The sequence below is a fragment of the Nyctereutes procyonoides genome, unplaced genomic scaffold, assembly GCF_905146905.1.
Source record: "Nyctereutes procyonoides isolate TBG_1078 unplaced genomic scaffold, NYPRO_anot_genome, whole genome shotgun sequence".
NCBI classification, from domain to species: domain Eukaryota; kingdom Metazoa; phylum Chordata; class Mammalia; order Carnivora; family Canidae; genus Nyctereutes; species Nyctereutes procyonoides.
The window spans coordinates 32785923-32812078 of record NW_026575120.1 but is presented as its reverse complement, the minus strand read 5'-3'; the positions used below and the strand labels follow the sequence as shown (position 1 = coordinate 32812078).

General features: G+C 53.4%; 1 protein-coding gene across 3 annotated transcripts in view; it reads left to right on the top strand.

Annotated features, from left to right (window-relative positions):
• The first annotated feature begins 202 nt into the window (after positions 1 to 202).
• KLRG2 (killer cell lectin like receptor G2) overlaps positions 203 to 26156 on the top strand; it is a 36986-nt gene continuing 11032 nt past the window's right edge. Inside the window, exons 1-6 of one of the 3 annotated variants that reach the window (XM_055335171.1) lie at positions 203 to 983; positions 7228 to 7329; positions 7731 to 7876; positions 15688 to 15791; positions 16253 to 16349; positions 24334 to 24438. In XM_055335171.1, coding sequence (XP_055191146.1) covers positions 275 to 983; positions 7228 to 7329; positions 7731 to 7876; positions 15688 to 15791; positions 16253 to 16349; positions 24334 to 24438 — 1263 coding nt within the window. In that variant the 5' untranslated portion in view covers positions 203 to 274. Of the gene's footprint in view, positions 984 to 7227; positions 7330 to 7730; positions 7877 to 15687; positions 15792 to 16252; positions 16652 to 24333; positions 24960 to 26156 lie in introns of those variants that run through there. The other 2 variants (XM_055335170.1, XM_055335172.1) reach the window with 2 other exon arrangements.

Below are 26156 nucleotides of genomic sequence, written 5' to 3'. Positions count from 1 at the left end.
GGCGGCTCCGGGACCCGAGGGGGCGTGGCCAGCAGGCCCCGCCCAGCCCGTCGCAGCGGGGGCCCTGGGGGTGGGCGGGGAGAAGCGGGGGGCGTGGCCAGCAGGCCCCGCCCAGCCCGTCGCAGCGGGGGCCCTGGGGTGGGCGGGGGGGCGGGGGGCGTGGCCTGGGAACTTGACGACCCGACGGGACCAATTCCGACCCGGGAGGAGAAATTGACTCGCTCCGGGGCTCAGGTGCGCTCGCTCGGCGTCTCTCGGCCGCTCCGCTCGCCGGATGGAGCGGGCCCAGGCGGCTGCCGGAGGAGACCGAGCCGGGGCCGCGTTCCCAATGGAGCCCCTGGGGCGCCAGGTGCCCGGGCCGGAGCCGCCGCAGGTCCCCGCGGAGGAGCGACGGCCCGAGAGTCCCGAGAGCAGCCCGAGTCCGGCCCGGGCCGCAAGGCAGGCGGCGGGTGCGGCCCAGGACCTCTCCGGCGGGAAGCAGGTGCCGTCGCCGCGTCCCGCGCGCCTGCGGCTCCCGCCCCCCGGCCTGGGCTACGGCGCCTTCCGCCGCCAGGCGTCCGCGGGCTCCGAGCCGCCGTCGCCCGGCCCCGCCGCGGCCGAGCATTCCCGGGCGGGCGAGGCGCCGGGGCCCCAGCCGGTGCCGGGGGAGCCGCCGGGCGCCTGGGCCCCGGTGGAGCTGCAGGTGGACGTGCGCGTGAAGTCCGTGGGCGCGGCGGGGGGCAGCCGCGCGCCCTCGCCCGCGCCGTCCACGCGCTTCCTCACCGTGCCGGTGCCCGAGTCCCCCGCCCGCCCGCGCCGCGCCTGCCCCGCGCACCCGCTCCTGCAGTGGCCGCCGGCCCGGCCCGAGCGCGGCCCCGACGCCGAGCCCCCGGGCGCCCCCCCGGGCCGCGGCCGCTGCCGGGAGCCGGGGCCGCGCGGCAAGGAGGACGCCGCGCTGCTGCCGGGCGCCGACGAGAAGCTGCCCCGGGCGGTGGAGCTCGTAGGTAAGCGCGCCCCGCCCCCCCCCCCCCCCGCGGCCCCCGACGCCCCGTCCCCCCGACGGCCCCCCCCCCGCGCCACGGCCCCCCGACGGCCCCCCCCCGACGGCCCCCCGGCGCCCCGCCCCCCCGACGGCCCCCCGGCGCCCCGCCCCCCCGACGGCCCCCCCCGACGGCCCCCCCCGACGGCCCCCGGCGCCCCGCACCGCCCCCCGACGGCCCCCGGCGCCCCGCACCGCCCCCCGACGGCCCCCCCCCCGCGCCACGGCCCCCCGACGGCCCCCCTGCGCCCCGCCCCCCCGGCGGCCCCGGACGCCCCGCCCCCCTGCGCCCCCCCGTGCCCCCCCGGCGCCCCGCCCCCCCGGCGGCCCCCGGCGCCCCGCCCCGCTACCTGGGGTCCGCCTGGCCCGCACCGCCCGCACTGCGTCGTGGCGATGAACAGCTAAAATCTCTTTCCACCGCGCCCCCCCCCCCCGCCCCCGCGAGGACTCTCACCTCCCCTCGGAGTGTGCGTGCTCGGTGGAGCGGGAGGGGGGAGGTTTCCAGGGGCCGGGCGCGAACCCGGGCCCCGGACTCCCGGCCCTCTCGCAGACCCCGGCTCCGTCTTTCCCCCACGGCTGTTGAGGAGCCTTTGGCCCCAAACACTCCCCGATTCACTAGCTGCTGCGCGGGGGCTCGGGCCCAGGCTGCTGGGGGCGGTGTGGCGTGGAGGGGACCAGAGGAGGGGGGCGCTGGGGGAACCAGGAGGCCGGAGGGGCGCCCGGGGGCTCACTTGGTTCTGCCTCGACTCTTGACTTCAGCTCAGGTCATGAGCTCAGGGTCGTGAGATCGAGCCCCTCCCCAGCTCTCTGCTGGGCGTGGAGCCTGCTTAGGATTCTTTCTCCCTCTGCCTCCCCCCCCTTAAAAAAACAAAGAGACAGAAAAAGAGACTGGAAAAGATGTAAGGAGTCCTGGACAAGGAGCCAGGAGGGAGCGGTGGGTGGACTTGGAGCCATGGGCAGCCTTCTCGGAGTAAGCGTGGAAAATGAGTGGGATTCAGGGGTGGCGGAGGCCACTTCTACCTGGAAACCTCGGGAACAGAGGCCAGGACACAGAGTGCCAGAAGCTGGGCCAGGTGAGGGGAGGACCAGGCCAGACAGGCCGCAAAGCCCAGGGTCTCTGCTGTGTCTTAGTCTTGTGTGGCGTTCGCGGACACGAATCACTTGGGCTTTTGCAGGGTTTGATGTGAGCGCATTTTCTGAATGATGGTATAGTGTCCTTTTATTTTTAAAGACTAGAGAGAGGCAGAGGGAAAAGGAGAGAGAATCTTAGGCTGAACGCCCAGTGTGGAGCCCCCCATGGGGCTCCACCTCACCTCCCTGAGATCCTGACCTGAGCCAAAACTAAGAGTCGCAGGCTCACCCCACTGAGCCACCCAGGCGCCCTGGTGATGTGTTTTCTATCGCCGCCGTAACAAATTGCCACAAACTTCGTAGTTTTAAACAACGCAGATTTATCATCTCACATTTCTGTAGGTCAGAAGGCTGATGTGGGCTCACGGGTGTAAAGCCAAGTTGGCAGCAGCACTGTGTTCCTTCCTGGGGGCTCTGGGGGGAGATTCTGTTTCCTTGCCTTTTGTAGCTGGAAGACTCTGCATTCCATAGTTCATGCCTCTCAGAATATTCAAAGTCCGCAATGTTTGGCTGATTCCTTCTCCTGCCCTCTCTGGCTCTCCTCTTCTGCCTCCCTCTTCTGTTTATAAGGACCCTTGTGGTCCTGTGAGGCCTACCCAGAAGATCCAGGAAAAATCTCTGATAAGCAACCTAACTCCAACCAGAACCTTAAGTCCCCTTTGCCACGTAACCTAACTTACTCATAGATTACGGGGTTTAAGACATGGTGTCTTTGGGGGGAGAACATGATTCTTCACAATGAATCTACAGCTCCATGTCCGATTAATTCAACTGCCTAGGGGACACCTGGGTGGCTCAGGATATGATTCCAGATTCCTGGGATCGAGTCCCACATCAGGATCCTTACATGGAGCCTGCTTCTTCCTCTGCCTGTGTCTCTGCCCCTCTCTGTGTGTCTCTCATGAATAAATAAATAAAATCTTTAAAAAAAATTTCGGGGATCCCTGGGTGGCTCAGTGGTTTAGCGCATCCTTCGGCCCAGGGCGTGATCCTGGGGTCCCGGGATCGAGTCCCACATTGGGCTCCCTGCATGGAGCCTGCCTGCTTCTCCCTCTGCCTGTGTCTCTGCTTCTCTCTCTCTGTCTCTCATGAATAAATAAAATCTTTAAAAAATAAAAAATAAATAAAAAATAAATTCAACCGCCTAGGACTAAAACAGCCCAAGGACAGGTCAGCCTGGGATTGAGCCAGGAGGGCTATGGGCAGGGAGGACTCTGGAGCTGAGAGGGAGAACAGAGGCTCGGGGAGGAGGTGTCTTTCGGAGAAAGTGGGGCGGCCTAGGAACTCCAGAGGTAGTTAGAATCTTGGTGGGATTGGGCAGGAAGCATGTGCTCAGTGCTGGGTGCATGGGGGAAATGGGACCCAAACCCAAATGGGAGGGTGTTGCCCGGCATGGTCCGGTCCAGCTGGAGGAGCAGGGGGTTTGTGGTAGACTGCCCTGGAGGCGATGGCACGAGAGCAGACCCTCACTGGCACGAGCCCTCTGAGTCCATCCGTGCCAAGCTTTGTATTTGGAAGTTTCCATTATTTTTTTTTTTTTAAGATGCCTCCCCTCACATTGAATAGCCTTTAAGTCCTACAAAACCTGGTTCCACCCTGGGCCACCGGATTTGACTAAGAGGAAGTAGTGTTGCAGCCACGGGTAGAAAATGTGGCAAATTTTAAGATGGCCTGGCAGCCGGAGAGTCAACAGGGTGTAACATCAGGGATGTCATTCCACGATTTGGGAAGGAAATTGAGTGGAAGCCAGAGTGGGGCCGAAGGGAGGGTGCTGGAGAGAATAGGGAATATGTGTTATTCTTCCCGTGTGGGACCGGGTGTGTTCGCAGCCACGGAGAGTAAGAGGGTCCAGAATTGGAAGGGGGGGGGGACCTCGAGCTTTCTCTGTATTGTCATGCTTATGTAAGGAGAATGTCTTGGCCTCCCTGTGAAATTCGGACTTGCTTTTTCAAGGGGGCAGGCGGGGCTTCCTCTGCCTGGAGGTTGGCGAGGTGTGTGGGGCTGCCTAACCCACTGTATTTCTTTTATCCATTCTTTTCTGAAAGGCCAGGGCTGAGTTCAGTGTCGGGTCACGGTAATTCTACTGACCGAGGTGATGAGTAGATTTGTTTTCCTTTTCTTCTCCAGGCCTTTTAGTTCTGCTTTTATTTTAAGACTCTCAACTTCTATGTATCTTTTATTTATTTATTTTATTTTATTTTTTTATTTTTTTTTAAATTTTTATTTTTATTTATGATAGTCACAGACAGAGAGAGAGAGAGAGAGAGAGAGAGAGAGAGAGGCAGAGACACAGGCAGAGGGAGAAGCAGGCTCCATGCACCGGGAGCCCGACGTGGGATTCGATCCCGGGTCTCCAGGATCGCGCCCTGGGCCAAAGGCAGGCACCAAACCGCTGTGCCACCCAGGGATCCCTATTTATTTATTTTAATGCTTTTTTTTTTTAATTCATTAGAGACACAGAGAGACAGAGACCCAGGCAGAGGGAGAAGGAGAAGCAGGCTCCATGCAGGGAGCCCGATGTGGGACTCGATCCCCAGACTCCGGGATCACTCCCTGGGCTGAAGGCAGGCGCTTAACCACTGAGCCACCTGGGCCTCCCTGTATCTTTTACTCCAAGCAATTTCAAATCCCCTTTTTTTTGGTAGCAGCTCGATCGAGTTGTAATTCATATAACGGTACAATGCACCCCCTCCTAGTGTAGCATCCAGGGGTCATCAGTACAGACACAGAGGTGCACAATCATCCCCACAGTCGGGTTCAGTGTGTTTTCAACAACTGAAAAGAAATGCTGTACCTTTTAGCCATCGACCCCCCAACCTCTCACAGGCAACCCATCTGTGCACTTCCTGTCCCCGTGGGTTGGCCTATTCTGAACACCTCCATAGACTCCTATAATGTGTGTCCTTTTGTGACAGGCTTCTTTAGGCCTCCTTTTAGGCCTAAAGTTCTCAGTGTTCAGCCACGTTTCAACATGTACCAGCACTTCCTACCTCTTATGGCTGAATATTCTGATGGATATACCACATTTTGTTTATCCATGTATCAGTTGATGAAGATTTGGTCAAATCCCTTTAAGAAACCGATTATCGGGATCCCTGGGTGGCGCAGCGGTCTAGCGCCTGCCTTCAGCCCAGGGCCTGATCCTGGAGACCGGAGATCGAGTCCCACACCAGGCTCCCTGCGTGGAACCTGCTTCTCCCTCTGCCTGTGTCTCTGCCTCTCTCTCTGTGTCTCATAAATAAATAAAATCTTAAAAAAAGAAAGAAAGAAAAAGAAACCAATTATGTATTAAAAAAAAAAAAAACTCCAAAAGGTCACAGATGGAATGTGACTCTTCATCTAGCAGCATAACACACTTCCCTGTTCAGTCTTTGAAGCAAGTGTTTTTTTCTAATGAAAATGGGAAATCAGGGACTTCAGAAGTGCCTATGCTTTGAAAGTTGAGTTCTGATTGAAAACATGTTTTATGAAAAACCTTGGAAATGTGTCCCAGCTCTCTTGATGTGTGTGTTGTATGTATTCATGTGAAGGTATATATGAATATGCATGTGGTTTTAAGAATGGAATTAGTCTTTTCAAAATAATAAAGTGTTTGCTGGAGAAGTAACTTCTGCTGTTTCAGGCTTTGGCAAAACTATGATGATTGAGTTCTAGGGACCCTTCCGCTGGATATGTGGCATACTCAGCCTTCATCCCTGAGATGTGGGTCCTACATGCCCTGGCAGCCAAGTGTCTGGGAAATTTAAATTGAACCTGAATTTAAAGAGAGGCCTCGGGGCGCCTGGGTGGCTGTCAGTTAAGCATCTGCCTTCGGCCAGGTCAAGATCCTGGGGCCCTGGGATTGAGCCCTGCATGGGGGGAAAAAAAAATCCCTGCTCAGCAGGGAGCCTGCTTCTCCCTTTCTCTGCCTGCCGCTCCCCCTGCTTGTGCTGTGCTCTCTCTCTCTCTCTCAAATAAATTTAAATTCTTTTTTTAAAAAAGTAAATAAATAGACTTCCTCTTGCATTAATTGATTTCATGCTTCTGTGTCCTGGCAGAGATCAAATTCAGGAGCGCTCGGTTCCCTTAGATGTTTCCGGGTGGATAGCTGCTTAGAACTGCCGATGGCCGGGATTAACCATTTACTGTGTTTTCTTCTCCTTGTTCTCGCCTCTGGCCTTCCTGGTTCCTCACTCCGTCACCAGAGCAGCATCTGGCATTCGAGTATGTTCTCTCTCGGAGCCTTCGCGGGCACCTTTCCTCCTGTCTGTCTCTGGAGATCCTTTTCTCTCTGCAGCCTCATTCCAGCTCTCTGGTCCCCGGGCCCTTGAGCGGCTAGTGACTGCCATCTGTCTACTGCTCTGCCACCTGCAAAGCCCGCCCGGCCAGATACCTATGTACAGTGCTCCCCCGTGATCTGGAGAGATAGAAGAGGCAGGTGATTGCACTGTCAAAACGGGCAAACACCAGGGCAGCCCAGGTGGCTCAGCGGTTTAGCGCCACCTTCAGCCCAGGGCCCAATCCTGGAGACCTGGGATCGAGTCCCACATCGGGCTCCCTGCATGGAGCCTGCTTCTCCCTCTGCCTGTCTCTCTCTCAATCACTCTCTGTCTCTCATGAATAAATTAATAAAATCTTTTTTTAAAAAAAATGGACAAACACCAAAACGTGTGTGGGGAGGCCCCCATCGAGTCAAGACTTGAACCCAGGTCTGTGGAAGTTTAAACTGGACCTGCAATCCTCTCTTGTTTGGAACTTCATCTCCTGGCACCGTTTTGAGTTCAGAGGCCTTGCCCTGTCCTGGGTGGTGTTTGTTCCTTGTGTCTGCTGCATGTCAAGTGCTCAGCAGATGGTTGTCACCCAATCGTTTGTTCTTTCTCTCGAAACAGACTCCCAGGTCTTCTGGTTATTTGAAAAGCTGAGTATCTCCTAGCATTCTTCTCCCAAATAGGAAGGTCTAGCCTGAATTGAGTAGATTTTCGTGGTGTCTTGGGCTGGGTGTGGAGGGGTGCTGGTGTATGGGCCACCATGGTTCTGAGTTGGGTGTGGTTGCGCCTGGCTCCCTCTAACCTGTCTCTCCTGGTTGTCCCCTACCCCAGGGCTGCCTGTGTACATGAAGTCCCTGCGCTGGGCCCTGGCGGTCATGGCTGTGTTTCTGGCCGTGTCCGCAGTCGCCATTGTGGCTCTGGCTTCTAGAGCAGGTATGGTGCCTCCTCTCCTGTCCTCTGTCTACCACCAGGGCATCTAGTCCTTATAGCAGCTTGGTGACAATTAGAAAAAGACATCCCCACTGGGCAGATGTAACATGAAGACATGGGGCTCGGTGAGCAAAGAGAAGGAGAGAGAGCTCCTGTCTCCCCCGGACATGGCCCAGTGCCCTGACAAGCAGGGGTTGACAGCCGCCTCCCCGGGGGGCAGGGGCCTTGGTGCACTGCACAGGCTCTACAGCCTGCCCAGGGCCCTGCCCACCCTGCTTGCCATCCCGTGGCTTGCCAGCCCCATGCTCCAGATTTGCCCCCTCACTCAATACGGTAGTCAGATTTTGATTTTTTTTTTCAACATGCATACGTTCGGCTCTTCAGAGTGGTCTGTGTGCTTGCAGGGGCCAGGTGCCAGCCGTGCCCCCAGGGCTGGATGTGGTCCGAGGAGCACTGCTACTACCTCTCCACCGAAGCTCAGGCCTGGGAGGCCAGCCAGGCTTTCTGCTCGACTCACCATGCTACCCTCCCGCTGCTGAGCCACACCCAGGTGAGGAGGGGGCAGTGGGCAGGGGGAGGATGGAGGTATCGGTATAGAGCACAGATGCCTAGCTAAGATCTAGTCCAACTCCGCATTACAGAAAAAATCACCCAGGCCTGGGGAAACAAAGCAACATGCAGGAAGACGGGACATCAGGGCTCCAAGGTCTTCAATTTCCTCTTCATTCTAAGCAGTAGAGGTGGAGCTGGGCAGATGGGAGCAGGGATGCTCCCACCCAGCCTGTGGCCACACAGTAAACAGGGAATGATCCCTCAGTCAGTGGTTCCATAAATAGTTATCGAGCACCTATGCCGTGCTTGGCGCTGGGGATTCAGCGATGATCCAGATCCCCCAGCCTACACCTCACACGGCTCACAGAGCAGTGAGTGAGGCAGACGTTAAGCAAGAAACCAGAGAGGGGCACCTGGCTGAGGGGCTCAGTCGGTGAAGCATCTGCCTTTGGTTCATGATCAGGTCATGATCTCAGGGTCGTGGGATCGAGCCCCCTTCTGCCTCTCCTCGTGCTTGTGCGCTTTCTCTTTCTCTGTCAGACAAAGAATCAAGTCAGAAAGAAAGAAAGAAAGAGAAAGAGAGAAAGAGAAAGAGAAAAATAAAGAAATCATAGAAATAGGTGTTCAATCATGATATTGATCTGTCCTGTGGAGAGGTATGTGGTGCTCAGGGCACATGACAGGAAGATGTGACCTGAAGGTCAAGGTGGGCCAGGCAGCCTGGACCTAAAATTAACAAGAAAACCCACAGAAAACATGTCAGGTAGCTGGCCAGACAGCCTCCTGGAGTGCTCCTTTCTTGGCTCCAGTCAGGACTGGTTTCTAACTAGGCCTTCTACACAGCTGTCGGCTTGGAATCTCGTCTCCATCCTTGGTATGTTTTTGCCTCTTTCCTGTGTGGGATGCCCATTTCCTACACCTTAAGACTTTTTCTTGGTTTATAGCCTTTTCTTGGTGGAGCACATACACTGTAAGTTTCCTAGAAAAAAAGTGCATGCCTGGTAAATTTCTTGAGACCTGTCATATCTGAAGATACTCTTATTCTAGGCTCTTTTGACTGATAGCTTGGCTGGGTATAGAATTATGGGGTGGAAATAGTTTTCCCCAAGAATTGTGCCGGATTCGCTCCATTACTTTCCATCGTTCAATCTTACCATTTAATAAGTCTGATCCCCCGATCCTTTGTATGTGACCTTTCCCTCCTCAGCCCCCCACCCCCACATTTAGGGCCTTCACTTCTGTTCCCCCTCTGTTCTGATATTGAACAGTCATATCCCTTTGTCAGTCCTTTTCCTTTTCTTCTGCGTTGTTTGTAATTTTGAGAAGTCTTCTGGGTTCTTCAGATGTTCCTTGTTTCTGGTGCCCTGTTCGATTCAAGGATGTGATATCCTCTCTCATCTCCTTATAGACAGTACTTATATCTAACTTTGTTTTTGAAATTCGTTCTGTATTTCTGTATTCATTCTGTATTCGTTCTGTATTATGTCTGTTTTTTCTGCAGTTACCTTTCATTCTATGTATTGGGTTGTTGTGGGGTGGGATTTTTTTGTCTTTTCATGTTAGAAAATTTCCTAAAATATCTGATGATCCTTAGCTGTCATAATCAAGAGGAAGACACTAAAGAACAGATTGGAAGCTCTATGTCGGGGGTGTCCAGGTGGAGGTGAGGGGATGCATTGGGCTTTCTTAGAGGCAGGCTTTGCAATGGAGGAATCACTGGGGCTGTTTTTTTTTTTTTTTTAAGTGATGCTAAGATGACAGCATTCCAGGAGCCGTGGGGAAAGAGGGCCAAGATTTCAGTTGTAAGGAGGAAGCACTTAATTCCTCCCCCTTTTTAGTGTGAGTACCTCTAACCCTCAGCCAAACCTGGTGCTCTGGATTCCCCAGCACCCTATGGTTTCTCTCAAAGTTTACTGTGCCCTGGCTGTATGGGAGGCGTGAGTGGATTTTGTGGGCAGGGGGAGCAGAGAGGATTTAATTACTCCTTTATAGACTTTTAACCAGAGCTGTCTTTCCAGGCCCTTTCCCTATACCTTGACCTCCAAAAGGACCTGTTTCCTCTAATATGTGAGCATTTGGGGGCATTGCAATTCCAACTGGCATCTTTCTTGGCTTCCTCTCTACCTTTTCCTTGAAAAACCACCGAGCTTTCTTGGGTCTGCTCAGCAGATTACAGTTGTCTGGCTACCAAAGTTTTGTTGACATTACTCATATGCTGTCATCTTCTCCCATTCTTGTCTTTTATTTTCCCCTCTGTGATCATTTAAAGAAACTCCTGGGCAGCCCAGGTGGCTCAGCGGTTTAGCGCCACCTTTGGCCCAGGGTGTGATCCTGGAGTCCCGGGATTGAGTCCTGCGTCGGGCTCCCTGCATGGAGCCTGCTTCTCCCTCTGCCTGTGTCTCTGCCTCTCTCTCTCTCTGTGTGTCTCTCATGAGTAAATACATAAAATCTTAAAAAAAAATTCCTTTCTATTACTATTTTATTAAGAGTTTTAAATACGAATAAGTTTAATTTCATTGGATGCTTTTTTGTGTGTCTATTGAGAATACCTTTTTGTTTACTCCTTTTTATGTGAATTACATTGATTTTTTTTTTATTCTAGGCCTCCTGTAATAGTTAACCGAGCCATGATTTTTTTATTCCCCCAGTACTTCTGGATTTGACTTGTTAATATTTTACTTAGGATTTCTCATATCTGTTTTCTTGGACTGCTCTTGCTCAGTCCTGACCCCAAAGCTATTCTACACCGTACAGTAGGGAAGGGGGTTCCTGCCTTTTTCTTTCTGGGAGAGTTCCCTGGTGGTGGATATAAAACTGTGCTGGAGAAAATCTTTACAGTGGCTTATTTTATTACCAGGAATAGCACTTATGTTTCAGAAAACATGGGGAAATGAAAAAGTTATGATGTAGATTGAAAAACATCAAATCTGCAATTTCAGTATGGTAAAAATACACAGGCAAAGAAAACACATGGAAAGGAAATATGTATATTAATTATTCTAATCCTGGTTACCACTGGGGCCACGATTATGAGTGATTTTTTTCTTTTAATTTCTTTTAATGTGCTAAACGTTCTGTAAATGTGTGCTGTGTATAATTGGGAGGAAATGCCAGGGGGACGGTAGCCTGAGGAAGATCAGTATATAGGGTTTTGCTAGGGCCCCAAGTTCATATGTTTGCCAGATAAGAATGGGCAGGGCTGGGGAACCTTACCAGGCCCCTGATTGCATCTGCAAAGTGTAAGCCAGTGGGAATGGGAAGGGAGGTGGGTCCCTAGACAGCTGGGGAGGTGCCGAACCTGGCGGGGACCCACTGAGAACAGCAAGTGTCCTCAGAAAGCCTGTCTGTGCCCTCTAGCCTCTAAGTACACAGGTTCAGTCCAGAACGACCTCAGCCCTCGGAGCAAAAACCTCCCTGTGAGCTGGTGGGTCCTCCAAGGGGGTGATGGGCTTAAACTATCCAAACTGCAAGCTTGAGATGAAGAATTCCTTTAAAACTAAGCATTACAGGATCAATTATTTGGAACTTAAGTAAGTATATAGAAAACTCTGGGTAAGCTCCTTGCAAAAAGAGCAAGGTGAAGATTTGAGTCCTGGGCAGTTAAAATCTGGAGTAGGATGACTGTAGAGCTCTGGAATCCTTCCAAGCTCTGGAAGAGAGCCAGACACTCCAGGAGGCACTGGGGTGGGGGTGGGGAGGAGCAGCCTAGGACAGGCTGGCCGAGGGAGCTGGGACACACACTCCCAGGGACAAACCACAGTGTCAGTGGTACTCACAGCCATCAGAGGAGCAGGTCTCATTCCCCCCAAGAGCTGGTTTTGCTCAGGGTTAGAGAAAGCGAGAACCTTTAAGTGCTGTCCATGTCATCAGACTCCCTCCACTGGTTCCAGAACAGCTGTGTTTTCAAGGGTGCAGGGAGCAAGAAGCCACCGTAAGTGTCATACACTGGAAGCCACACATGTCGACTGCAGAAAGGTGGAAAAAACACGAAGAAATGCTCATCATAGGATTAAGAAAATTAACTGGGGCATTTAAATATTAAGGTAGAAGCGTATGAAGGCAGAAAGCAGGGATGCTCGGGGGTCGCAGGAGTGGTGGGTGCACATGAGGTTTCTGTCTGAGCAGATGGAAGGGTTCTGGAGGCAGTGGCAGTGATGGGCGCACAACAGTGTGGCTGGCCCTGATGCCACCAACCCGTACCCCTAAGAATGGTTAAAGTGCTGAATTCCATGATAGGTATTTTACCACAATTTTTTTTTTTACCACAATTTTTAAAAAAGAAATGTTTGAAGGCAGAGCAGATAATTTCCCTCCACTTGAGATTTTAAGTACATTCTTCTCATGGCCTGGGACATCAGTGGCATCACGACAGAGCAGTTCTTGGAACCCTAAATGACTCACAGATTTCTAGAATTTAGGTCTCTGGATGATGCTTTTCTCACGCCGTCATTTCTGCCAGCCGTGAGAGTAAGTCCATGGAGTCGGAGGAAAGAGGGTGGAAGGAGCGAGTGGGCAGGGACAGGCCATGCCTCCCGTCAGTGGGCCTGGAGGTGGGGGGGACAGCCAGGCGGCCTGGGGTCAGGATGGACAGACGGCTGGAGGGCAGGAGCCCTTGGCAAGGCCGGGTACGTCTGTGTGTGCACAGCCCCCGGCCCAGAGCGGAGGGCGCCCACTACTGAGCGTGGACCACAGGCCCTTGGCTTTCTACACACCCTCTCAGGCCTCCTAGCCGACATGCCCTGTCTTGGAGGAAAGCCTGGGTGCTGGCCTAAGGCCGCCCAGACCCGGGGTTTGAATACGGGGTGGCCCGGCCAGGGAGAAGCCCCGGACCCTGCTCTGCCTTCCCGCACAGGCAGCAGGGCTCCCAGGCGGAGGGTGCTGCTGGCAGGCGCCCGGCTCTGCTGCAGCCCCTGCCCAGGGCTGGCCCACCCTGCCGCTGCCGGCCCTCGGCCTCCCCTAGGCCCCCTGCACAGCCCTGCTCGCGGGGGCCCTGCCTCTGCGCTCGACCTGCCCTCCAGCCTTTGGGAAGGAGTGAGCTCAGCAGCCCCCCGGCCCAAGGTTCCTGGGTCTCCCTCTGCTGCTCCCTGGCTGGTGGCCCCTTGAGGACGGGACACGGGACCTGCACTTGGCCTGAGCGCTCACTGGGTCCTGGCGCAGAGCCGGGGGCCGCTGCGGGATACTGGCTGGCTGTGCAAAGGGCTGTCACCGCCGCGGTGCACAGGACGCCCCAGCTTCACCTCGGTCACTGCCCCACGCGGGAGAGGGACAGGCCGTGGGCTTCGTGCACAAGCTCCCAAGGGCGGCCACGGCCCCGGGGGTGCGGGGGGAGCTTACCCTAGACAGCTCAGCACTGTGTCCCCGCAGGAAGGGACCTTGGCACGGAGACCCGAGGGACGGCGAGGAGTGGCACCAAGGGGACCGTCATTACTCATGCTTCCTTTCTGATAACCAGGGACAGATATTAGAGGTTTGGCTTTCTCAGCTTTCTAGGGAAAAGCTGGGCGTGCATTGAACTCCCTTAGGCCGGCGTACTTCTAATTTTCTCATGAATAGAGGCTTCTGGATGTTGTGAGCAACGTGTACTTGCTGGTGTGATCGTTTTTCTTCACTCAGTGTAATTATCTATTTACACTTTCTTATATTTTCTACGTTACTTGGAATCTTTTGTTTAAACCTTTTTAAAAAAATTTTAAATTTAAATTCAATTAACATATAATGTATTACTGGTTTCAGAGGTGGAGTTCAGTGATTCATCAGTTGCACATAACACCCAGTGCTCATCACATCACGTGCCCTCCTTAATGCCCATCACCCAGTTACCCCATCCACCCCCACCCCACCCCCCCACCCCCCAAGCAACTCTGTTTCCTATGATTAAGAGTCTCTTACAGTTTGTCTCCCTCTCTGGTTTCTTTTTTTTTTTTTTTTTTTTTTTATTTATGATAGTCACACAGACAGAGAGAGAGAGAGAGACAGAGACATAGGCAGAGGGAGAAGCAGGCTCCATGCACCGGGAGCCCGACATGGGATTCGATCCTGGGTCTCCAGGATCGCGCCCTGGGCCAAAGACAGGCGCCAAACCGCTGCGCCACCCAGGGATCCCTCCCTCTCTGGTTTCATCTTGGTTTTATTTCTTCCTCTCTTCCCCTGTGATCCTGTTTTGTTTCTTAACTTCCACATGGAAGTGAAATCATATGATAATTGTCTTTAACTGACTTATTTCGCTTAGCGCATAATGCCCTCTGGTTCCATCCACGTCATTGTAAATGGCAAGATTTCTTTTTTTTTTTTTTTTTGAATGGCTGAGTAATATTCCATTGTATATACAGACCAACAGACCACATCTTTATCTTTTCATCTGTCAATGGACATCTGGGCTCTTTCCATAGTTGGCTACAGTGGACATTGCTGCTATAAACACTGGGGTGCAGGTGTCCCAGCATTTCACTGCATCTGTATCTTTGGGGTAAATACCCAGGAGTGCCATTGCTGGCTCATAGGGTAGCTCTATTTCTAACTCCGTGAGGCCCCTCCACACTGTTTTCCAGGGCGGCCGCACCAGCTTGCATTCCCACCCACAGTGCACGAGGGTTCCCCTCTCTCTGCATCCTCACCGACATGCCGCTTGGCGTCTTTATCAGCAATGTGACTTCCCGTCGTGTTGCTATCTTGTAATTTGCCCAGTTAGTTCGAGGCCTGAGCATTTGGGTGGTTTCCATTTTTTCTTTCTAGATAACACCGTGTTATCTTGGGGTAAGTTCATTTTCTCCCCTTTATGTTCTTGGGTTTATTCTCCAAAGCAGCATCACTCGTCCAAGTGGTAGCCAGGATGTTAGGGCTCCTGTGCTGTGGCAGCAAGTCACGGTCTGGAACTACCCCAGCTTCGCTGCCCCACAACTCATCTTTTTACAAGTTAAACATTTTTAAATACCGTTTTCTGCTTTAACTTGTTGCTAAAAACAAGATGATGTCAAGGACAAATATTTAAGAGAAAGGTCATCTCTAGCAGCTCTCTAACATACTTTTTGGTTTTTGTGCCTTGTGTGTCCGTATTCTTGTGCGAGCACATTTTGTCGTCACTGTAATCATGCCACAACTCTGGTTCAGCGTTTTTATTCGCTGTAACCCTTTATGTGCCATAATGTTCCTCTTACTGCTCCACGGTCTCCATACTTGTCTTTTTTTTTTTTTTTTTTAATGGTCTAATATTGGGCACCTGGGTGGCTCAGTGGTTGAGCATCTGCCTTTGGCCCAGGGCGTGATCCCAGGGTCCTGGGGTCGAGTTCTGCCTCGGGCTTCCTGCATGGAGCCTGCTTCTCCCTCTGCCTGTGTCTCTGCCTCTTTGTCTCTCGTGAATAAATAAAATCTTTAAAAAAATAAATAAAAGGCCTAATATTGTGCTGTAACTGGCGAGTGCACTGCTGACCCTCTGCTCAGGCCAAGTCTGCAGCCCTGCCCCTCGCCTCCGGCACAGGCAGGCTGTTGGCTATCGGCTTACCCGGTGCGCTTTCTCCCCTCGTCTCTGTCCACGCAGTACCCATCACACGCTGCTCGGTGGGGACTGGTGTTAACAAGCTGTCTCCCTCGAGGCTGAGATGGGATCACCCCCGGTCCCCAGGCCCGAGCATCGTGTCTGGCACCCAGCAAGCAGCCGATACGGCTTTCCAATTCCCGGTGTGCTGGGAGAGCTGGGTTGAGCGCAGGCAGTTCCCTGGCGTGTGAGCTGAGAACTTGCTGGACGCAGGGCAGAGAGGGAGACAACACAGCCCCAGGTGGGAGGAGGGGTGACCAGCTGCTTTTCTCCTTCAGGACTTCCTGAGCAGATACCCAGTCAGCAAGCACTCCTGGGTGGGAGCCCGGCGAGGCCGCCACGGCTGGCACTGGATCGACGGGGCCCCAGTATCGCCCCAGCTGTGAGTGACAGTGGGCTTGGGTGGGTGGCCCCTCGGGCTCTGGTATGACCAGATTGACATCACAGCAGATGCCAAAGAAGGGATGGAGGCCTTTCCCTCTGCGGACACCTGCCCCACTGTTGATGTGATCCTCCATGTGTTCCCCCACCAGCCTCGGGTACCTCTTGGGAGACAGCCTACCCTTCTCACCCCACCTGGCTTGGGGCCTTAGTTTCGTTTAGTCTCGGTCACCCCATCCCTTGTTTGGGCACAGAGTGTCCACCCAAGCAGGATTGTCACCCTGCTCCATAGATAAGGGGAGCTGCACAGAGGCGTTGGGTGGTGCCCTTGAGCTATAGGCATCCTCGTGACCGCTACCCCTGCCCCAGAGCCCTCTCCAAACTCCCCTAGCCCCGTGCAGCATCCACGCTGCTAGCAGGCTCTGTCATCCTGAGCCCCGTCCCCTCTTCTTACCCTCGCAGACTCCCGGAGGACGATGAGGACCGGCTGGATCCCCAGTGCGGAGGCCTGGAGGAGGGCAAGCTCGTGGCCCTGGACTGCGCCTCGCCAAGACCATGGGTCTGTGCCAAGGGGGCCAAGTGACCTGGGGGCCGGCGCCCGGGGGCAGCCAGCTGGCCGGCTGGGGCGGCCTCTTGCTGGACCCAGGCTTCCAGGTCTCCCTGCTCGGCGCCCGCGGGGCCCTTCCTGAGTGGCGGGGGGGCCGGTCCTGACGCGGGCAGGTCACATCCAAGGGCAAGGTGGCTTTCCAGGCCCCGAGCTCAGTGTCCAGCTTCTGAGGCGGATTTGTTGAGTTACCCGGGGATGGTTTTTTAGCATTTTGAGCCGATGTTTCTCCCTCATTAAAGTGGCCGTTTCCTATCCTCTGCCTCACCTGCTTAGTCACCCATGCAAGCCCCTGGCCTCAGGGGCCCAGGAGACCCCAGCACCCACGGGTGCTGCCCCCTGGCTGTCACGATCACAGGGAGTGAGGCTTCGCCTGGGCCGGCAGCGACAACATCCCAGCAGTGTCCGGGGGACAGCAAATGCGAGGTGCCCCCCCGGGGGGAGAGGGCGGTGCTGGGGGCTTCTGAGCCGCTGAGGCTGGAGGCTGGGAAGATGCGGAGGGGGGCCCTGCCCAGGCAGGGGAAGCCCAGGGAGCTGCAGCAACAAAGGAAATCAGAAGCGTGGGAGGTGGGGATCCAGGGGGCCCCCCGGTTTAGGGCCTGAGCCTGGAGCCCCGGGGTCGAGGCCTGCTTCTCCCTCTGCCTGTGTCTCTCATGAATAAATAAAATCTTAAAAAAAAAAAAAAAAGCGTGGGACGCTGGAGGCAGCTCTTCTGCCCACAGGCGGGGCCCCCAGGCCAGATGGGGTGGCCGCGGGGTGGCCCGGAGGGCTGCTTTCACCCCGCGGCCCCTCCCGGCGACCGGCCCCGGGCTGCACCCCGCACCTGGCCTGGGCGCCCGGCACCCCGCGCGGCGCTCCGCCGGTAGGACGGGCCGAGCCCAGGCGCGGCAAGCGGGACAGCGGCCCCTCTACCCGCAGGAGCCCTCCGGCCGTGTCCGGCTGGGCCAGGGACCCTGGGGAGCACCTGTGCAGGTAGAAAGACACGGGTGGCCGCGGTGAGGCGGCTGGTGCACCCCGAAGCCCAGAGTTGGTCAGCACCACGTGGCGAGGAAGGGGAAGAGCCGGGAACTTCCGATGCGCGGCCCTGGGAAGCCCCCAGCCCTGTCCTGGGGGGGCCGGGCAAGAAACAGCAGTGCCAGCATGTTATTTAGAAACAGGGAAACCGGGCAGCCCGGGTGGCCCTGCGGTTTAGCGCCACCTTCAGCCCCGGGCCTGACCCTGGAGACCCGGATCGAGTCCCACGTCGGGCTCCCTGCAGGGAGCCTGCTTCTCCTTCTGCCTATGTCTCTGCCTCTCTGTGTGCGTGTCTCTCATGAATGAATAAAAATCTTAATAAATAAATAAAAATAAAAAAATAAAAATCCTCAGTGTCTCCAAGGAGCAGGAGTTAGATTACTGAGGGACCAAACTTGTTTAATCCTGTGTACACTAGTATTACTAAAGCCACATGCGCGTGTGTTTAAGAACCCGTATTTATGTGCTACTAGGATTAAAAGAGGAATTAAGGGGCGCCTGGGTGGTGCAGCAGTTGAGCATCTGCCTTCAGGTTGGGGCAGGATCCTGGGGTCCTGGGATCGAGCCCTGCTCAGCAGGGAGCCTGCTTCTCCCTCTCCCTCTGCTGCTCCCCCTGCTTGTTGGCTCTCTCTCTCTCTCTCTCCCTGTCAAATAAATAAAATCTTAAAAAAAATAAAAAAAGGATTAGACTTTTTAAAAGGTCCACAAGATTCCGATGCGCAGCCCAGCTTGAGAATTGCAGGCTTCAAGGTAAGCCTGGGCTGCCCCTTCTCACAGCCTGTGCACACCCCCTTCGCCAAGGGGCATCTTGCCCTTTCTACGAAGCAGGAGCTGGGGAAGCTACAAAGCGGGTTGGTCTGCACAGAATTCCTCTGAGTAATTGCTCTAGTCTCTCCTCCCCCCCCACGGGACTGCCCGCTGCTCGCGTGTGACATACACACGTCACCATGGCACTGTCAGCACTGGCTGGTGGCACCGGCAGGTCCCTCCCGTGGTGCAGGAGCCGCCTGCGGCAGGTGCACATGACTCCTCCACCCAGGCCTGAGCTGCTGATTTTTACCAGCTTTCCTGGTGATGCTGATGCAGAGGGCCCAGAAACCACATTTTGAGAAACCCTGTCTAAAAGAGCCCACAGAAGAGAAAAAAAAAAAAAAGTAAATATATTTTATTTTTTTTTAAAGATTTATTCATGAGAGACACATAAAAAGGCAGAGACACAGGCAGAGGGAGAAGCAGGCTCCCTGCAGGGAGCCCGACGTGGGACTCGATCCCAGGACCCTGGGATCATGACCTGAGCCGAAGGCAGACACTCAACCGCTGAGCCATCCAGAGATCCCACGTAAAATATATTTTAAATGCACTTTATTGAGATATAATTTACCCAAAGGAAAATGCACCTGTCTCAAGAGGACCTTCTGACAAATGTAGTTATGTGTGTCATCAGGGCCACACACGATATGGGACATGTTCCCCAAGCCCCAGAAAGTTCCCTGCTGTCCCTTTGCAGCTGATCCTCTCTGACCTCCAGCCCCAGGTAAATCTGTGTTCTGTCTCTATAGGTAAGTTTATTGTATTTTATTTTTTTAAGATTTAATTTTTTGAGAGAGAAAGAGAACACAAGCAAGGTGATGGTAGAAGCAGCAGACTCTCCACTGAGCAGGGAGCCTGACGTGGGGCTTGATCCCAGGACCCTGGGATCATGACCTGAGCTGAAGGCAGAAGCTTAACTGATTGAGCCACCCCAGGTGCCCCTCTAGGTAAGTTTAGCTTGTTCTAGGATTTCATGTGCCGGGGCGCCTCGTACATCGTCCTTGTGCCTGCTGCCACTTGTCGGCTTGCTGCTCGGAGCCGAGCTGCCTGCCTGTGGTGTAGCCCAGTTTAGCTTTGCCCCAGTTGGCGATCTAACAGTCATCTCCAGGTTTGGGCCGTTGTGAATCCAGCTACTATGAATGTGGGAATCTAAGCCTTTGGAGGTAGGTTTTGCCTACCGTCCTGTAATCCCCACACCAGCACACCACAAGAGTTCCCGCTGCTCCACACCTTCCTACCCTGACGTTGCCAGTCTTCTGGGTGGCCGTTCTCATCGGTGTGTGCAGGGCTAGCTCAGTGTGTTTTTTTTTTTTTTTAATTTTTATTTATTGGGGATCCCTGGGTGGCTCAGCGGTTTAGCGCCTGCCTTCGGCCCAGGGCACGATCCTGGAGACCCCAGATTGAGTCCCAACATTGGGCTCCCTGCATGGAGCCTGCCTCTCTCTCTCATTAATAAAAATATTTTTTTAAAAAAATTATTTATTTATTTATTCATGATAGACAGAGGAGAGAGAGAGAGAGAGAGAGAGAGGCAGAGACACAGGTAGAAGGAGAAGCAGGCTCCATGGAGGGAGCCTGACGTCAGACTCGATCTCAGTCTCCAGGATCACACCCTGGGCCGAAGGCAGGCGCTTAAACCGCTGAGCCACCGGGGCTGCCCCTGATGCGGAATTTGATCCCGAGACCGCAGGATCATGACACCAGCCGAAGGCAGATGCTCAACTGCTGAGCCACCCAGGTGTCCCAATAAATAATAAATAAATAAGTAAATAAGTAAATAAATTTTGTATTCTATTTTTAAAAAATATTTTATTATTCATGAGACACACACAGAGAGAGAGAGAGAGGCAAAGATACAGGCAAAGGGAGAAGCAGGCTCAATGCAGGGAGCCCGAGGTGGGACTCGATCCCAGGATCACACCTCAGGGTGAAAGCAGCCGCGAAACCGCTGAGCCACCCGGGCTACCCCCTCAGTGTGGTTTCTACTTCACTTTTTTTTTCAGTCTAGTGTCACTGATACACATATTACATTAGTTTCAGTGCACTACAGTGATACCACAAGTCTATCAATTACATTGGCCTTTTTTTTCTTTTAATATTTTATTTTTTATTCATGAGACACAGAGAAAGGCAGAGATGTAGGCAGAGGGAGAAGCAGGCCGAGGGGAGCCAGATGTGGGACTCGATCCCAGGACCCTGGGATCATGCCCTGAGCCAAAGGCAGACACTCAACTGCTGAGCCACCCAAGACCCCCCGCCCCCCCACTAAGGTATTTTATTTTATTTATTTTAAAAACTGTATTTAGGGATCCCTGGGTGGCGCAGTGGTTTGGCGCCTGCCTTTGGCCCAGGGCGCGATCCTGGAGACCCGGGATCGAATCCCACGTCGGGCTCCCGGTGCATGGAGCCTGCTTCTCCCTCTGCCTGTGTCTCTGCCTCTCTCTCTGATTTAGGTGTGCCTATCATAAATAAATAAAAAAAATCAAAAAAATAATAAAAAAATAACCTCTTTTAAAAAAAAATAAATAAAATAAAAACTGTATTTATTTACTCATGAGAGACACAGAGAGAGAGAGGCAGACACACAAGCAGAGGGAGAAGCAGGCTCCATGCAGGGAGCCCGACGTGGGACCCGATCCCCAGGTCTCCAGGATAGTGCCCTGGACTGAAGGCGGCACTAAACCACTCAGCCATCCGGGCTGCCCCCAACTAAGGTATTTTAAACAAAGATCCAGTCAGGGTCTCGCACTGTTATTGGTCCCTTTCATCTCTTTAAACCTAGAACTTGTTTTCTGCAACACTGACTTTTTGAATGGACAAAGCCAGGTGTCTCGTAGAGTGACAGATATTCTGGATTTCTTTCATTTCCTGTAAGCTGCGGGAGTTAGGCTCAGTATAAATACATTTTTGACAGGAATATGACACTGGGTACTTAATTTTTTAAGATTTTATTTATTTGAGAGAGAAAAAACACAAGCGGGGGGCGGGGGGCAGCAGAGGCAGAGGGAGAAGCAGGCTCCATGCAGGGAGTCTGATGCGGAGCTCAATCCCAGGACCCCAGGATCGTGACCTGAGCCGAAGCCTTAACCGACTGAACCACCCCGGTGCCCCGACCCTGGGTACTTCTTTATTTATCACTCGATAGATTTTTAACACTGATTTCAGTAACTGGACCAAAACTTTCTCAAAAAATTCCGGGGACTAAATTTATGTATCCCAGTTTGGACACATATGGGCTTGTCATCTGTTCTTCTCAGCTACAGGCAGGGTAAAAGTAGGGTAAGACTATGAGACTTTGAAAAGCGCTTTAGAAACAGTGCAGTACCATACACAGTGCTGCACGTCATTCCACCTGCATTTGATTGGGCATTGGGCCTCCTTTGCTCCCTCTTGGGCTGTTTGTTCATCCCCTCTTGCCTCTCCCAGCCCAGGACATACCTGTCATAAAGTTAGGCCAGTTAGAGCCTTGGGCTCACCAACAAAAAGGTATACACTTTGTTGTGACTTTTTTTTTTTTTTTTTTTTATGTAGGCTCCACACCCAGCATGGAGCCCGACATGGGGCTTGAACTCACAACCCTGCGATCAAGTACTGAGTGAAGCTCAAGAGTCGGGGGGTTTTGTTGTGTTTTAGGATTTTATTTATTTATTCATGAGAGGCAGAGACACAGGCAGAGAGAGAGAAGCAGGCTCCCTGCGGGGAGGCCGATGTGGGACTTGATCCCAGGACTCTGGGATCATGACCTGGGCCAAAGGCAGACCCTGTTGTGACTCTGGTTAGTCACTCCGCATGGCTCGGTTTCCTACCATGTACAATGGGTGTGGTGATACGGATTAAGGGATGTCTGAATCCACTGAAATTGTGATTAATGAGGCATTTCTTTCATTCCACATTTCTTGAACGTCGGTTGTGTCTCTACCAGGCTCATGGGAGGATGCAGAAAACAGGGTCTAGTCTCTGCACTTGGTCTGGCTGCCACCCCACAGAGGGTGCTCAAGCAGAGGAATCACTATGGAGATTGGGGTTGTCTCTCCCCCGTCCACTTCACTCCCCTGTCCCCTCCACTGTGTAGCACCTGTGTGGTCTGGCAGTGACCCCAGTCTGGGAGCAGGGGCAAGTGGGGGGTACAGTTTGGGAGGCACCTGATACTCCTAAGCCAGTCCTGCCAACCTTGCGATCCCAGGCCCCTGGCCAGGGTCTGGTTCAGGAGCCCCGGCCTAATGCAGTTGGGGATGTCATTGCTCTGCTCACTTCAGTTCCCAGATGGGAACACAACCCAGTCTGGGGCACAGAGATGGGAGGGAAAGCGTGCCCAAGGCTTCTGGGAAAAGGTGCCTTGCTCTTTGAGATACGAAATGTAATGGTTTCTCCCCATCTGGCTGTCAAAGCTTAGGTGCCAACCACGGTTGGAGCGGTCACATGGAACCCATCACGGGAGCCAGCAGAGACCAGGGTCAAAGCCCACTGGAGTTGAATGTAATGTTACAGCCGGTCAGTGGTATCCAGGGACAGGAGCGCACGGATTTGTGCCCTTGACAGCCACTCTTCCGAAGCAGTATCGGAGCAGATTCTGGTGCTGGTGCCAGCTTTTGGCTTCTGTGTGGCCTTGTCGTGCTGGACCCTTGGCCGAGAGCCCAGTTCTGCGAGGCTGAGTGCCCTGCTTTCAGCCTAAGCCCTGCCCTGCTGGCCAGTGGCTTGGTCTGATCTCCACAGGTACCTGTAGACCCAGAACATCTGACATCCCCTGCTCGAGCCAGTTCCCCACAAGGCCCTCCGCACCGCGGCCCCTGCACCACTCTGCTGGTGGACCTGCCTGGTTGGGTCCCCCAGGCCGGCCTCCGCCATGAACATCCAGTCCTCTCAGCCCTCTCCTGCCCTTCCTAACTGCCCTGAAGCTGGGGTTTGGTTTGGTTTGGTTTTTCAAATTAGAACAAGCAACAGAAAGGAAAACAGAGGGCAACTTTGTATTGCCTTATACTCTGGGAAAATCTCAATTACCAATAGTCAAGGTATTAATAGAATCATGTTGTAAATGGCTTTGTTTTTTTTCAGATGGGAAAGACAATGTTTTTCAAAATATTTGTGTCAGTAGAGCGTGTTGTGGTGGACCAAGGTTCTGCAGATCCTCCACTGTGCCAGACATCAACCTTGAGAGATGGGAGGACGGGCTTCGGGGTGCGGGCAGGGCATTCAGGGTCAGGGCAGCCGCTAATTACCGGTGGGAGGGACGTGCTTCCATGGTGTATCCCCACCAGCACACACCAGCTGAATACCTATCGAGGGTATGTATATATCTTTTAAACTATATAATATTTACTTGGATTTTTAACCTTAGAAAGCCTAAAATGAATTCTGATTGTTAGAACTGTCACCAACATTTATAAGAACTTAGCATAATAAAGATGGGCCATTACTTAAAACCATCATTTTACAAGATACCACACTGAATAACTTTTTTTTTTAATTTTTATTTATTTATGATAGTCACAGAGAGAGAGAGAGAGAGGCAGAGACATAGGCAGAGGGAGAAGCAGGCTCCATGCACCGGGAGCCTGATGTGGGATTCGATCCCGGGTCTCCAGGATCGCGCCCTGGGCCAAAGGCAGGCGCCAAACCGCTGCGCCACCCAGGGATCCCCCACACTGAATAACTAATCTCATTTGTCACACTGACAAACGACCACGCGGACAGAGGTGCTGAAACGGCAGTGCACACTGGCTCAATGGGATAATGCTGAAAGTTATTATTAAACAGTTTATAAAAGCAGACTCTTGAAATGAGACTTGGAGAGAAAAAAACAGGAACTTGGAAATGATAAAGTAAACTTTAGTTTTAGGGTTACCAGAGGAGTAAGAAAGTCTTTCTTGCAAAAAACAACAACAACAAAGTTTTAGGGTTACCAGAGGATTAAGAAAGTTTTTCTTGCAAAAAACAAAACAAAACAAGGAAAACAAGTCTACTTAGAAACAGAGGGTTTTTTTTCCTTGAGTTTCAGCTTTGAGGGAACTGCTTGATGACAGGAGAACAAAGGCCTCGACAGAGGAAACACACATGATGTCCCCAGAGGACCAAAGGCTTTTAACAAAGGTGACCAAACGTATCCTCTCTGCTACAGGCGCCAGATACACAGCAGTGCCAAGAATGTACAGGAGAAAGACGGCAGAGGAGTGCCGACGACACGGACGCCGTCTGCGGCCCCTGGCACAGGGCCACCCCGAAGGTAACCACCCCGGGGCCTCTCCCACATCCTCCTGGGAGGGGGGTTAAGGTCTGGACGGCTGTGGGGGGCGAGGCGCAGAGAGCAGCAGTGGCGCACAGCTGCCCAGTGCTCTGCACAGCCGTCCTGTCCGCGGAAATTACCCTGCGTAAAACTCAGTGGCTGGCTTCGGTTTTCAAGAAGTCCCTTCTGAGGCTGGAGGATACGTTAGTGACCCTCCTCCACCTTTTAACAATTGGTGTGGTCAGCAAGATACTGTAGACAAAGCAAGCTTGGGTCAAGGCCCGTGCTGGGGGAGAGCAGGTGGTCTCTGGGGAGGGTGGGGGAAGGGGCCGGCTGGGGGGCCCCACATCCCAAGGTGGCCAACTACGGCCACGTGGGGAGAGATGGCCGGGTCTCTGGAGCATTTCGGGCCAGTGCGTGAATGCGGAGACGTGTTAAAATGCCCAAGGAGTTGTCATGTATGCTACCTGAGAGGCGGAGGAAGCAGAAGGGTGAGGGGGATGGCAGCTTGGGTGTTAGACTGTGGGATATTGGGGGGACAGTACCATGTTACATGGGTTTCCTATGTCAAAAAAAAAGGCCTTGGTCACTGCTCAACCTGCCCTGCAACAAGGATTCCATGCCTCTGGCACTGGTGAGCATCGCAGGCGCTTAGCTAATTTGACTGGATAAGTGCTGGCTTTAAGACAGCCTGGCCTCTGTCAAAGAACTACGAGAAATTACACATGAACTGGTCATGCAACATGCCAGTTACGTCCAACATTCAGAGGCCTGGGGGGACGATTCTCTTCCTTGGGCTGGAGCCCTGGATCTGCCAGTCAGCCCCCGTGGCGGAGGACCTGGGTCTGTCCTCATGGCTATGCTTGATCGGCCCATTTCTCTGGTAGCTTCGTGGTGATTTAAGCAAAACTTGAAAAATCCCTCCTAAGGGAAATAGGGTGAAAAACAGAGGCTCCTGCCCACAACAGAGTGGTGGAGAGGGGGCCATCTGGGCTGCTTGTGAGTAACTGTGGCAGGATCTGCTGTCTGGGACCCCAAGAGAAAATACAACCCAGTTCAGTCTTGCTGAGCATCTGGAAGGCATTGCCTAAGGCAAAGTAGTTACTCCCTTGAAGGAAGTTCAAAACCGCCAGGTGTGTCAGCAACCAACTGCCTCTGCTAACCCCCATCCCTAGAGAGGAGGGGCAGGCCAGTGTTGTCCCCTAGTGCATGCAATCAATAGGCTCCGGCCAGAGGCCCCAGGCTGAATTAACCATTTACTGGTCTCGCACTAACAGACTGGACCTGCTCTAACAATGTGCTGACTACACACTGATCTATGGAAGCCCCTCGAAATTTGGGGGAGAAGGTCAAGTTATCAAGGTCAGACAAGTTGGTCTCTACCTACAGATCAGCAGGCTTCCTCCCCAGTGTTTTCTCATGCATATTTCCCCCATTCCTCAGTGTATTGGGAGGGGTCTACAGGACCGGGGTCTAACTACAACCGGTGAATTCAGCTTGTGTAGCTAAGTAGTGAAGCCTCTCCTCGTGGGTCACACAAATTGGGAACCTGTACAGCTGCTGGTTCCCTAGATGAATGCTGCTGGAGGCAACGGTGCTTTATCATTATGCAGACGATGTTAACATGTGCTGACTTGTCCTTAGTCACTAGGATGGGAGGGAAATACCGACAAGATTCAAGGTCTGATTCAGTCAAGTTCCTGGGCATCATCTAGTCA